Source organism: Balearica regulorum, chromosome 4 (assembly GCF_011004875.1).
Source record: "Balearica regulorum gibbericeps isolate bBalReg1 chromosome 4, bBalReg1.pri, whole genome shotgun sequence".
Taxonomy (NCBI): Eukaryota; Metazoa; Chordata; class Aves; order Gruiformes; family Gruidae; genus Balearica; species Balearica regulorum.
Genome location: NC_046187.1, coordinates 62,389,675 through 62,404,523, shown reverse-complemented (window position 1 = coordinate 62,404,523; position 14,849 = coordinate 62,389,675). Strand labels below are relative to the sequence as shown.

General features: G+C 37.9%; 1 protein-coding gene across 1 annotated transcript in view; it reads right to left on the bottom strand.

Moving 5' to 3' along the window:
• Nucleotides 1-14,849, bottom strand: part of DHX15 (DEAH-box helicase 15) — a 48,444-nt gene that overhangs the window by 21,480 nt on the left and 12,115 nt on the right. The window contains exons 4-6 of the mRNA XM_075752387.1: nucleotides 14,558-14,717; nucleotides 13,941-14,159; nucleotides 1,923-2,090 (exon numbers count right to left, since the gene is read on the bottom strand). Of these exons, the coding sequence (XP_075608502.1) occupies nucleotides 1,923-2,090; nucleotides 13,941-14,159; nucleotides 14,558-14,717 (547 nt within the window). The remainder of the gene's footprint in view (nucleotides 1-1,922; nucleotides 2,091-13,940; nucleotides 14,160-14,557; nucleotides 14,718-14,849) is intronic.

Below are 14,849 nucleotides of genomic sequence, written 5' to 3'. Positions count from 1 at the left end.
TCCTCTTACCAAGAAACTGCCTATTTTGTAGTGCAGTTTTAAACATGAATGAAAATGTAATGAAATACACAGCTATCACATGATCATCACTGAAAAGCAACTTCATTTGAGTCATTTGCTAACACAATCTTGTTGCAGCATTAGTTTCATGATTTCAGATTGAATGCTTCCTACAATCAACTTCAATAGGAAAAAGAGGGTCATTTCACTAAATTCATTAAGTGATTTATTCTTCCAGCACACCAGAATGTTGTCACTAGTATTCCACATGCATTGTACTGCACAAAAAAGCAAATAATCAAGGAACGAACGCTGCCTAGAGCAGATCGCATGATTCAGCTTTGACCTTCAAAATCTTTGCGATTGCTACAGTTTGATATGGTATTAGTTTAACTTGGGGAAGCTCTATTAAGACTCCTTCCAAATGTTCATTTTTAGAGAAATAACCATACCATTTCTAATGTGGTTTATGTGAGCATTCAGGAATTGAACTATTTATTTTATGAAGAATATTCACCAGTGTAATTTCAAGTTTTTTTGGCTTCTCAATCCCTTTTGCCCAATGAAAGCAGCTCAAATTCTGGCTTACTACTACAGAAAACATGGAACCTCTAACTTCAATGCACTTGTTTCAACTTGCACATTCTCATAAACCTTGACAAACAGACAAAACCTGCCTGATAACGTACTTTGAAAACATAGTCCATTTTATTTCCAAAAAGAGCATGCCTCAGAATAATTACTTTTGGAAAAAATCCCATCCCTCTGTGTAAACCATGTGGTTGTCAAATTCAGTATTTAATCTGACTTACTGTATTTCTCCTAAGAAACTTATGAATGCCACTCCCATTCAGTCAAATCAAATTGTTACTAGAAGCCAGAATTTTGAATTTTGCCATCCAGAGGGACCTTGACAGACTGGAGAGGTGGGCTCGTGCCAAACCGCATGAAGTTCAACAAGGCCAAGTGCAAGGTCCTGCACGTGGGTCAGCGCAGTCCCAAGCAAAACTACAGGCTGGGCAGAGAATGGATTGAAAGCAGCCCTGAGGAGAAGGACTTGGGGGTATTGATTGATGAGAAGCTCAACATGAGCCAGCAGTGTGCGCTTGCAGCCCAGAAAGCCAGCCGTGTCCTGGGCTGCATCAAAAGAGGTGTGACCAGCAGGTCGAGGGAGGGGATCCTGCCCCTCTACTCCACTCTTGTGAGACCCCACCTGGAGTACCGCGTCCAGCTCTGGGGGCCCCAGTACAGGAGAGACATGGAGCTGTTGGAGCGAGTCCAGAGGAGGGCCACAAAGCTGATCAGAGGGCTGGAGCACCTCTCCTGTGAGGACAGGCTGAGAGAGTTGGGATTGTTCAGCTTGGGGAAAAGGTGGCTCCGGGGAGATCTGATTGTGGCTTACCAGTACCTGAAGGGGCCTACGGGAAAGCTGGTGAGGGACTGTTTATCAGGGAGTGTAGTGACAGGACAAGGGGTAATGGGTTTAAGCTGAAGGAGGGTTGATTTAGCTTAGATGTTAGAAAGAAATTCTTTACTGTGAGGGTGGTGAGGCACTGGAACAGGTTGCGCAGAGAGGTTGTGGAGGCCCCATCCCTGGAAGTGTTTAAGACCAGGTCAGATGAGGCTTTGGGCAACCTGGTCTAGTGGAGGGTGTCCCTGCCCATGGCAGGGGGTTGGAACTAGATGATCTTTAAGGTCCCTTCCAACCCAAACCATTCTATGATTCTATGAATTGCACTGAGAAACAAACTCTGAGTCACCTAAAAATTTTAATGTGAAAAATATTGGATTAAGGCTTCATCAAAAAACCTTTTACTTGCAGCTGTCCAAATACACTTAAAACAGCTGAAGCTCATATTTAATTGCCCACACAACTGTGAACAGCTAGTTACCAAACAGCACACTACAACAGCGTACTTCACCTTTCTTCCTATTGCTCCATTTTGTTTTTTTGGTGGCGGAGGTTCAAAAATCCTTTGCTGTTGCTGCGGAGGAAGGGTGGAATACAATGGAATGATTTTGATGTCACCAACTTCAGGGCCTAAATCATCAATTTCACGTTTTATCCTTTTGCATGCTTCATCAATCTCCTGCAAAACAAAAACATTAGTTAAAAGAGGAGTCTGTGGTAAAGGCAGCACATTTTATTTTAGAGTGTCTTATGACAAAATATAATTGTCTATTAAGTCTATACCCTGAAGAACAATTACGAGAACTTCTACTTTAAAAAATAAAAATAATTAAAAAAAATCAATCCTTGCTGGATTTGCAATCGAATTTCCACAATACTTCAAGATGCTTCAGCTTCTATACTCTAATGAACAGCCTAATTTGCATTCAACATCCTTTTTCTTTTAGTGATGTTTCCTAATTAATTCTCTACAAATTGTACTAAAATTGAAATCTCTCACCCTGGAATATTAAACTGCACTCATGACCTTTTCAATTTTCACAATCTAAAAGAAATTGATGTGCAAGATATTTAAAATAAGCCAATTAAGCTTTAATGTCACGTATCACTAATGCAATTATATGGAAGATTTGCTTCATTGTACCTAATGAGAACAAACACCTTTACAGTATAAACATGGATGCTCAAAACCAAACCTCTCAATCCAGTGTTTCAGATTTTAAAGTAAAATTAACTGAAACCCCACTTAAGCTTAAGTCAGTGAGATACTCTCAGGATGAGAAAGTTTTTTCATGCCTTTTCTACCTTAGTATTTTCTACACTATTTGCTAACCTATTTTCTGACTAGTTTACCATACAAAAAAGTTCACCACAGCCCAATCATTTATAATTCTCTTTCATTTTGAAACAACCACATTTAAGTCAGCTAGGTGACCTATAATTATGACAAGATTTAATGAAAATTAAAGTGCACAGAAATTTAGGTCAATGAATAACACAATTCATTAACTTAAACTTTAAAATTATAACAGAGCCTCCACTGGTATAACTAAGATGCGTGCTTACCAACTATTGGTATACCAGCTGAACCACTGCTGGGAGAATGAAGTCATCATGACTACAAGCAACAGTAGGCTAAAGCAAAATATGGCTACAACGTACTCTGAGAAAAGAGGTCAGACCTCCCTTATCACAAATACTTCACTAGCCTGATGCTGAAGTATGCTTAAGACCCTCAAGTGAATATACAGAACAGGTTAATCTAAAGGCTCTGTAAAATCACTGCTTTAAACTGTAATCATAAAAGCAAAAGCAGCCTCCTTTTCAGAAGCCACAAATTCATGAGATTCTGGAACAAATCTGCATCTTTTTCATTTGTTCTTAAAGTGACTTCTAAGTTTTCAGCACAATTGTATTGAGTATGTTTTAAAGAAGCACAGACAATACAATACCCATGTTCTGTATTGATCAGCATATAAAATTAATGTAAGCATGGCAAAACGAAGGCTCTTCCTCTTTGATGTCAAAGAGTCTTTTAATAGTAAGCCTAATGTTTTCTGGCATTATCCTGCCAATTTGAATGAACTGCAGATATTTACAAAAAACCCTTTTAAACAGACATGCACTTTGCCAACAAATCCAACACACCCGTCGTAAAATGCAGAGAGGCATACAAGAAACTGAGCTGGAATGCCCCCTACTGGTTTATCAACAGAGAATTAAATTTTTTACATAGATGTCAATACCTTGTGTTCTGTTGATAAACCCCTTTAAGTTCAGTAATACCCTCCCAGTGAAAAAGAAAAACCCAACCTAATTGACAGATCATACACACTAGCTCAGTAATTTAATACTTTAAGAACAGTGCTTATGTAAAAAAGACAACACATTAAAAATAAATAGTTGACTAACTAGGCAGTGACACTCGCTCTCAAATTTGCACCCACTCAAAGTCTCAACAAGCTGATACTTGGGCTCATTAAATATTGGGCTGGTTAGATATTTAATGCAAAATTAGACTGGATCTTAAAAAAGAAAAAACCACAAGCCAAATGCTAAACCAAAAATACAGCACAGACCTTAGTCCCTGCTCTGAAGGTCACTACACTGTTTCATGGAATTTGAGCAGATTATACTGGGTAACTGGGAAAGCTCAGATTCTGGACAGGATGCTTAATCTTCAACAGTGATGACTAAAGACTCCAGGACAGTTTTATACTTAAGAGATAGTAAAATACAAGTAAGCAGTGATAAATGAAAGCACTACTCTTCAGGCCACATGTGTTCAGAGTCACCTATCATCTTTCAGAAAAGATAAGTGTTGTTTCTCCCTAGAGTCTCCCAATGTATTTTCAAAGTATCCCTAATAAGAACTCATTAAAATACTTCCACAAAGAGATGACAAGTGCATATATAACCATTACTCTCTGCAGATTTACAGAGGTAACTACAGACCTCTCATCATAAACTGCTTAAAGAAGGATGCAAGTCACCAAGAGCCTCTGCCACTGATCTAAAGAGAGTAAAAGTCTGTTCTTTAGTACTGATTTTTTTTTAAGAGAGAAAAAAGGCAGTTTCCTTTTATTTACCACACTTGCAGAAAATGGTATCTCTACTTCAACTGCACCCACAACCTCCCTCCAATTCCAACAGACAACCATAACTAGTATCCCACAGTACACAATCTAGAAGGAATATGTGCAGCAAGAACAGTTTGAAAGTATTCAGGATTTATTTAAGTGTTAAAAATGTATTCATGTGATACAAATGAATCTAAGTCTGGAGATAAGAGATGAAGTTGCAGGCACAATCCTAACTTTAATCTTCTGAAGATTGAGCAAGTCTAATTCAATAGTCCTGACTTCCTCAAGTAAGAAAGGCTTCTTTTAAAAAAAAAAAAAAACCCACACAAATCAAGACACGAACACACATTTAAATATTTGCACACCATCTACTTCAAATCCATTACAAAACCCCTTGAAGGGGGATTATTCAATCAACCCACATGTAAGAGGAGGTTTTTCTTCTTGGAGGGAAGAGAGGAAAGGTAGAGCGAACTTGCCTTGCATTTAGATTATACCGGGAAAACTCCTCAGAGCCCTGACTATCACACTGACTACCTGAGATAGCAGATACTAGGGTACTGGAAGCAGGAACAGACACAGGATCAAGGGAGCCACAGCAAGACCCATGAACGCCCAGCATATCAGCACAAAGATCTGCTTCAAAATTAATCAAAGAAGTAGGCCTAATATGCAAAAAGTGTGAGGCTTAGGCAATGCTGAACTTAGACTGAACTTGATCTTAGTTCCTCACAAAACTGAAGCCTTCTAAGGAGCATAGTATATGAGAGAAAGTTCTCAGTAAAATTGTAGTCAATGAAATTGTCCATCAGTGCACCCATTCTAAGAAGAGCTGACTACCAAAAGGTAAATAGTGAACAGATCACAAAAAAGAGAAAGGTTACATGCTAGCTAAAATACTCATTTATCTCAAGCTGCAAGTGTCACATACACTCAACATATCCATACTTCGCATCTAGTCATCAGAGTTGTTCCAGTCCATTACGTACTTCTACATTTCCAAAAACTTCTTGCTTGATCCAATCAAAATTAATTAACAATACATATACAATATCTGTAGTTCAGTTGCAACACTAAGGAAACTAGAATCAAGTAGCAGTTAAGAACCCCATAGTAGTACACTTTGAATATTAACATGGAGTCCTCAACATTCTTCCACACCCTCAACAGCGTAAGTGATTCTCCTTGGAAAAGCTCCAAAACCAGACAAGAATCAGCAAAGAGAAAATATTTCTTTTTATGGATATACTAGTGCTCAAGGAGGTAATGGGGCAGGTGAATATTTTTCAACCAGGAAAAAGTCGTCTAAACATCCAAGTGAGAGAGTCAACCGTTTGTATTTGTATCTACAGCTAAATAAAGATAGTTTACAAAAGGAAAAAAAGCAGTAACCAGGAAAATAATTTAATTAAGATTAAATCAAATTTCAGCTAATTTAAATAGTATTCCTTCCAAGAAATTGGTGTGATTAATGCTGATTCTACACACAATCCTGAGCAGGCTGCTTGGTTTTCAAACAACAGACAATATTTAGAATACCTGTCCAATTGGGGAGATTTCATTGAGGAGCTTAAGTATCAGAAAGCACTTCTGAGACAATAAAAAGCTTCAGGATTTCAATGAGAACTTCCATTATGCCACAAATTTCAGCAAGATCTAAGTCTGTATAGGAACCAATGCTTAGTAGTGTCTTATTTAGAAACCAAAGCAATAACAGGGTGCACATATTCCCTCCAATTTATTAGAAACAGTAGTGCAGCCATCTATGTTTTCACATAACAGTAAGTAGGTTACTTATGCCTCCCAATTCTGACAGGTTTTTTACTCCATCTTAACCCACTTTTCCAAAGAAAAGGCAGGCTGATGACTAGTGCCTAAAAAAACCCCTTTGGATGCAGTAATTTTTATTCTTCTCACTGAAGCTATGTTTCTTTGCAACTAGAAATGCAAAGATCTACCAGACCGGAGGGAAACAGAGTTTGAAGCCTGTTGACAAAAGGAGTCCTTAATTCTCAGAACGCCAGGATTACTGCGTATATTTTATTTTAGCATCCTCTGGATGGGGACAGCAACATCTACTATTCATATCAAGCTCTCAAGAAATTAAAAGCACAGTGCTTTATTTTTCTTCTAAATGTATTGATCTGCCATGACAAGAAGTGAAATAAGTGGTTATATTAAATGATGACTTTTGCTCCAGCAAAATATACTGAGAAAACCTTCATCTAAGTATGTATAACTACACATACAAGTAGTTGAAACTCAGGACAGCTGTTTTGGGTCTCACACACTCACCCATAAACCACGTTAAATACTACAGTAACAGTACACAAAATATGCACACACTCTGAAAAAGGGTTACACATCTTACACCAAAGAAAGCTGAAGAGCTATAGATGTTTGTCAGGCATACAGGAAGTGTACAGGTTGTGATCAAAATTAAGTACTCCAAAGCACCTTTAACCATTCAGCAAGATAAGCATATTCCATGTCATCTGGCAATATTTCACAGCGAAAATTGCTGGACTGTAACTGTGGAAACAGACCTGGCTGCATTTACTCTTTGTACCATGAGTACTGAATGCTGCTCTCTGGTCAACAGCCCTTTACTTCTTTGCAACAGTTAAACTAACCACAGAAAGCACTACCTGCAGGTTAGTTTCTGTAATGTTCAAGATTGTCTTTTCACAGTCTGCCCCTTTGTCTTCCATCTCTGTCATACTGCCCTGTACTACCTGCATCCCTCATCACAGAACCTGCAGAAAAACTACTTGAGCTAGAACAAGACACAGAGAATAGAGCTGAATTCATACCCCCCTCATTTGTAGAACTTTTTTTTTTTCCCCTATCACCATAGCAGTACTAAAGTTTCCTTTTTATCTCGCATTGCGGAAGGTAAATATAAAACCTTCCACATTGCTCACAGGACAGCACAGGAAGCGGACAAAATGCATGCCTCCTGAAGAAGCTCATTTCTTTAACCTGACAGAAATTATCTGGGAAGATATGATGAAAAGCTCTCAGTACTTGAAACTAAGAAGGACACCGATAGTTTTCCTATGGCTTAACTTCAAGAGTACCACTTACAGGACTAATACTTAAATCCCACCAAACACACACTCTTCTCTTTGAAGCGATCAAGGCCAGGCTGGTTGGAGCTGTCTGTGAGCAACCTAGTCTAGTGGAAGGTGGAACTACATGATTTTTAAGGTCCCTTCCAACCCAAACTATTCTAGGATTCTATGACTAGTAAGTACTAACAAGACTGAAAACATGAACAGGATTTAGTATTACTAAGCAATATATAGTAATACTCATTTTTTTCTAAAAGTTCTCACTTTTGAAAGCCTTATCATAGAAAGTCTTCTAGGTATGACTTTTAAAGATGGTCTGTGCCAGTTTAATTTAGAAACATGCTGGTTCCTCAAGCTGTGTCAGAATACAGAGCAAAGAAACTCAAATATATGAACCACATAAGCAATACCTCACCAGCTGCCTCCAATAACACATCTCCACTGCTTAAGTTTATCATCTCACTACTCCAATACTTAATATTCCCTAGCTCTGCATCAAAAACTAAAGATTTGAACATATCATTAGCAGTTCATCTAAAAGGAGCTGTATAAAATTAACCGCAGAAGAGACTAATTTTGCTTCTTATCATGCACAGCACATTTTTGTCTTTATCTACTGTTGAAAATAAAGTCTTTATTACACTATTCAAACTGAATGCTCAGTAGAAATTCACTTCCATTTCCTTCCCTGATAGTATTTCTGCAGTAAAAAGGTGCTCATACTGAAAGGTTACTGTTAGCAAGAATAGAAACAGAAAAGAATTATAGGAGCAGTTCCATATATTAAGTGCATCACATATTTAAGAAGCAAGTTTGTGCTGAACAAATTCTGCCAAGATTCTTACATAAAGAAGGTCCATTGAATGGTAGTCAAAAAAGCCTAACAAAAAAAGAAACCCAGGAAGACAAGCAGTAATGAAGTTCACAGAATCACAGAACACCAGGTTAGAAGGGATCTCAAGGATCATCTGGTCCAACCTTTCTTGGGAAAAGCACCGTCTAGACAAGATGGCCCAGCAGTCCATCCAGCCAAATCTTGAAAGTATCCAATGTTGGGGAATCCACCACTTCCCTAGGGAGACTATTCCAATGGCTGATTGTTCTCATTGTGAAAAATTTTCCTTGTGTGTCCAATCAGAATCTCCCCCATTACCTCTCATCTTTTCCATGTGAGTTCTTGTAAAAAGGAAGTTTCCACCCTCTTTGTAGCCACCCTTTAAATACTGGAACAGAGTGATAAGGTCTCCCCTAAGCTTTCTTTTCTCAAGGCTGAATAAACCCAGCTCTCTCAACCTTTCTTCATATGGCAGGCTTCCCAGGCCTTTGATCATCATGTGGCCCTAAGTTACTGAGTTAAATGCTCTGGCTAAGCTAACAATCCAATAACCCGAATTTCCCTCCCTTTTGTTTATGTGCAGGACCCATCCCTGCTGCCATGGAGGCTTGAAATTACACCGATACTAAACAGCAGTTACCAAACGATCGACCGCAAGTTACCCTGCGCCACCAAAGTACTTCAAGTGCTGGCATTCAGTCTGGCTCACAGGCCAAACTGTGGTATGTAAACATCCATTTAACTTGCTGGTCAGGCTTCACTCCATCTTCAGATTTGAGCTGTATCTCATTATCTTTAGAAAACTGTTTCTACAAAAAGATGGTGACTAGTGATGTCATTTTAAGCAAATTTAATGGAACAATTCAAGCACTTGGCGTGCAAAACAATTCAATGATTTTGTAAACATGGTCCTTGGGAACATTATTTCAGAAACTCTTGTTTCAGTTGACCCTGTATTTGGAGCACTTACAAAGAATCTCATGAGGTGAGCAAAACTTAAAGACTGCTCTAGTTAGAACATACTTTAAACTCTTTTAAATAGGAGATGACAGTCTTATCTACAACAGATCAGCTGCTATAGTTAGATTTAGCTTCACCTTGGATAGTAAGTAGACATAGTTGTTCAACCCTGCAGGAAACTAATGCCAAAAAAGTATAAAGCAATTTTACCTTCTGTAAAATGAGTACATAGGGGAAAAAAAAACCTAAATGCATAAATTAGTACTACTTCCCAAACCAGAAATATTTGGCAGACACTTAACCTCCCTCCTTCTCTTCTGAATTCTTATCATAGACAGGGGTACTGCCAGCCACATCTGGCTTTGATAAAATGAACCTTCTAAAAATTTTGTCTCTGTTCGTAAAGCTGCATGGAACTTCACTAATTTCCCTTTCTTCCTCCAGGAATGAAGGCAAACTGCTACAAGCTTAAATGAGGAAACAACAGTAAAAAGAACTAGCCCTAAGAGCTGCACCATTTCAGGAGATGCTCTGAATACAAATTCAGAGAAAGAAAACTTTGCAAAATGATGTACCTAAACAAAAAAAGTCATAACTGAGAACTGCTCTCTGTCAACAAGTCAAAACTGAACTTGTCTCAGTATGATTCCTATATTAAGAATTTTTGACCTGATCTATTTGAGATATTTAATGTTGACATCATCTCAAATGAACGAAGAGCAAAAAAAACTTCCTCCCTTTAGCACCTGAACACAATACTACTACTCTTTCAGTTTAAGCTCCCCAACTTCTCAATACTTTCTATGCAAGTCTAAATGACAAGTTGTGTTCACTGCAGCCCAGTACACCTACTGCCTTAACCTCACCCAATCACTACCTCTGAGACTAAACAAGTTGTCAATTTTGACTTCCATTGCCTCAGAAGAAAGTCTCTGCTACTTTCTTTCACAGTTCCAGACCTAACTAGCCTCACTGTAATGAAAAAAGCATGCCTTTAAAATAATCCTCACTTACAAAATATTCTACCAAAACCTCAAAAATGTTTTGTAACTCTTTTCTATACCAACATCAGTTTTACCAACATCCCTTTAAACCTTTCTGGAACACTGACACCAGAACTTCACCACAACGTTTTTTAGTATATTTATCTACAGTGAAGAACAACAGTGCTGATCTGTACTTACAATCTCCAGGTGCAGCCTGGATTCTTCCTCCTAAATACATGACAATGCATTTGGCTTTATGGAGAAAAGCGTACCGGGGTGGCAGAGAACACATTTTGCATTCATAAGTGCCTAGGTTGCTAAGATATGTGAGACAGACCTATACAGTTTCTGTGTCATTATTTCTGCCTCCCCCCCACAAGTTTCATCTGTAAGGATTTTACACCTACTCTCAGATGACTGATCTTAATGGAGTGTGAAATCTAATACTGTTTTAGCAGAGCTCCAGTAGACAATAAACCAGCTACCTCTGAGATCTGCAGGTGAGCCAGTCTTCAGACATTTAAAGTCAAGTTTAACAAATGTGTATCTATACAACTAGACTACCAAATTTGTAATCTCAATGACTGAGAACAAGTTTGACAAAACCTACTGTCTGACAGACATGTTGACTGAAATGTAATTATACTTTTTCCTTGTGAACAGAATCCCTTGTCAGTTTCCAATTCTGCCTGTAACTGATATCAGGCAACCTGGCTTATGGTTATCCAGGTTATCTCAGGTTATGCCTTTTTTGAATATTGGCACAAAACATGAACATTGTTTCGATATTCTGGAATCTCCCTGATAATCAGGATGGCTTTTTGTTTTTAAAAATCAACAGATGAGCTCTCCTCCTTACAGGGACTGTGGGAGAAGTCTTGTTTTAAAACGTTTATTCCTAATAAATGTTGTTTTAAAAACATCCTCTTTCATTACTAATGGACTGAAAAGCAGTTCATGCAACATAATCATACACTTTTGCTCCTTTCAGGATTCAGGAAAGAAGTTTTTATTGAACACTTATTTCTGCACCATTAACAACAATTTGATCTCCATCCAGTAACAGGCTTATACTATTAAGATTCCTTTGGTTTTCAAATGTATTAAACTTTTTTATTTTTAGTCCTAACATTACAGAATCTTCCCTAGTATCACTAGATTCTATTATCAACTCTATGTCTTAACTGATCTGTACTATTTAACTTCCATCCATCTTATTGTCCATATAAAACTACTTCAGGTTCAGTGGGAAGTAAAGGCAGTAGCCAGTAAGGACCCTCACTCTGCCTTAGACCACTGCAATCACTCATCTGAAGCTTCAAACTCAAAACAGTTCACACATGCACAGTTCCACCTAAAACACTGTCCCTTTACGTAATCTCATTTGGCTTTGTAAATGCACCTTTCTGACAAGAAAATCAAATCATTCGGCACCCTGTTCATATTGTTTTCCAGAATCCAGAACTACAAAGCATTTCTGCCCAACAAAAATCAATGGCAAGACTCAAGCTACTAAGCCTACTGAACCCGAACCACATAGTGGTAGCAGTACCTACAGCACACTTTCCAGTTCTTCAGATTACAGTAGGTCCTATCGCTTTAGATTCAACAGTAATACACATGTAGACTGTATTATGAGACTCAAAGATGAGCCTCAATAGAAGCACCAAAACATCATGAATCAAAATGGATATAGCACTTCAAAGCTTCTCTGCAGAAACTAAACCAGACTCCAATTTCATGCTAACTAGCTAAATTCAGGCTAGCTCCAGGCAGAGCCACTCCAGCGCCCCAAACAGTATCATCGACGGATACATGAGAAGTCTAGACAAAAAAAAAACCAGCATAATGGCTTACCAATGCAAGTTTTAAGTGAGTTAGTAAAGCAATACAGGGATATCATAGATACATTTATGCATAACTATATCTGTACATATGAACACATATGATGTGCATTTTATTTAAAATGTTTATAATATATTATGTCCTGTAAATTAACCCAGTGGAAATCAAAGAACTTGTTCATACAAAAAAAGAGAAAAAACCCCACCAAAAAACAGAGTACCTCTGTAGCACTGGCTGGTACTAGACCAGCTGGGTCTAGAGCCATTTGCCAAAACACAAGTGGTACTCAGAGTTGGTAACATCTGAAGGCAGTTGTCCCACCCCCCAACTCCCATAATTGTTATAACGACTTAGAGCAATACATAGCAACTGATGTAGCAAGGACATAATTTGTAATTGATAATTAGAAGGGCAAGTATTAGTTCTTCATGGAAGGTTACAGACCAGCTTGATTTAGCATCCTGGTAAGGTAAGAAAACAAAATCTGCTCAAACAGCCAGACAGCAGTGTTCCTTCCTGTTGCCACGGGTTCATTCACCCACTTCCAACAGTTGCTTCACTAATTCTCACATTCACCTGCCAGACTAGTCTGAACTAGAACTTCTAACTAAGACCAAACAGGCTGGTTTCAAAGCCACAATCGTTGAAGTGTTTTTCCCTACCTGTACTTTAATTCACAGCAATACTTCAAACAAAGAAGGACAAATGTAAAGGCCAGAGTATCTACTTTACAGGGACAGTCATTGTTTTGGTTTTCTACAGGAGGAGACAACCTGCCAGAAGACATTTTAATCAAATGTCTTTTAAAACTCATCTAAGAGGCAACAGTGTACCTTTAGCATCACAAGCTATTTGTACCATTTTTTCCCCCTTGGCATAGTTAAGATTGTGTATGCTTAAAGACACTGAATTGTCCCACTTCCTTTGAAGATTATTTCTTCAAGAGGAGTTACTGCAAGAAGAATAAGTCAGAAAAACATTTTTGCTAGCTGCATTTCTCCCCCTACTAAAGTATTAATTTTAGGTTGACCCAGTGAAGTAAACTTTCACAGTGCCTGCAGGTTTTTTTACCTCTTCTCCATCTCAATCTAATAGGGACACTCAAAAGAGCTTCCAAAGCAACAGGTTAGGACTAAAAAAACCCCAGTTTATTTCAAGCAAAGGATTTAAGATTTCCTGAAAAATCCTCATTTTGTGATGTAGTTTAGCTTAAATGCTTTTGTACAATCATCTTTGGCAAGGCACTAAGTCCATTTCTGAGACATAACTCTCCATATTTGTCATACAGAAAGACTACAACCTAATACTCAAAGCTATTAATAAAAAACACAAACATTTTTATTAAAACTACTACTGATAGCTAAGTAGCAGAACCAAAGTGTTTTTCTTCAGATAAGTTGTACAATACACATCCAGAATTGCACAGAACTACATTTTCAGTAAAAACATGGACGCTACTAGGTACCCAGAACTTTTGAGTTTACATCAGTATAAACCTATGATTCATACTCTAGGTTTCTATTTTATAAGTATGAATAAGACAAGAATTGTCATTTTAGAGAGGGCTTGCATAGTATATGCATATTACAGAAACATGCAACGATTGAGGACCACAAGTGTATGGCAGGTAGAAAACCTTGAGTCATTCAAATGATAAACTAGAAAAAGAAGCTAAACATTTCAATCTACACAAGCCACTTAAAACAGTTTCTGTATGGAATAATGGATTAAAAAGGAAGAAAGTACCTCCTGTCCAGTAAGAAAAAGTAAGAGATCTCCTTCCTCTTCTTCACACATGTGAATTTGGATCACTGTTCGAATGGCAGCTTCAAGGTAGTCCCTTTCTGGTTCTGGAGTATAGAATATCTCTACAGGATGGGTGCGACCCGGGATAGTTAGAAGAGGACAGTTATCAAAATAGATCTGAAACTTGCCAGCATCTAAAGTCGCACTCATAACTATAACCTGTAGGTTTGGAGGACAAAAAAAAGTTATTCCAAAGGTTAACGAGAATTTGTGAAATGGTATGCATACAACATGTAAGAAACTAAACACAACTGTTGACTGTGATTTAAGCATGCTTTTATCCTCCGATTGCAGCATCCTTGTTACAAAGGTCAAAAAAATTGCTAGTCAAATAAGGAAAGGTTAAGCTACAGTTATGCTGCTCCTACTATTTTCCTCAATACAAACTGCATTAAGAATTTCCTCAGGTTATCTTTCCAGTACAGATTATCATTAAATCAGAAAACAGTCAATTTACTTCAGTTGATTATAAAAATCAGCTAACAGTAAGCACACAGATCTCATTTGGTATGCCTGCAACCAGAAAGGAGATGCTGTTGGGCTTTATCATTACTGACCTTCAAATCAGATCTTTGTCTTACAACTTCCTTCAAAACTCCCATTAAAATATCCGTAGCCAGTGTTCTCTCATGGGCCTCATCAAGAATTATAACACCGTAGCGCTCCAACAAAGGATCATTCATTGCTTCACGAAGTAACATACCATCAGTCATATACCTGAACACAAAAAATTTCAACACAGATTTTATTTAATAAGTATGATACAAAGTCCTCTTCCAGATTCACTAGATTACTTGAACTAAGCTTTTATTCAACTTTTTAAAAACAGAATCATCAGTAAACTATTTC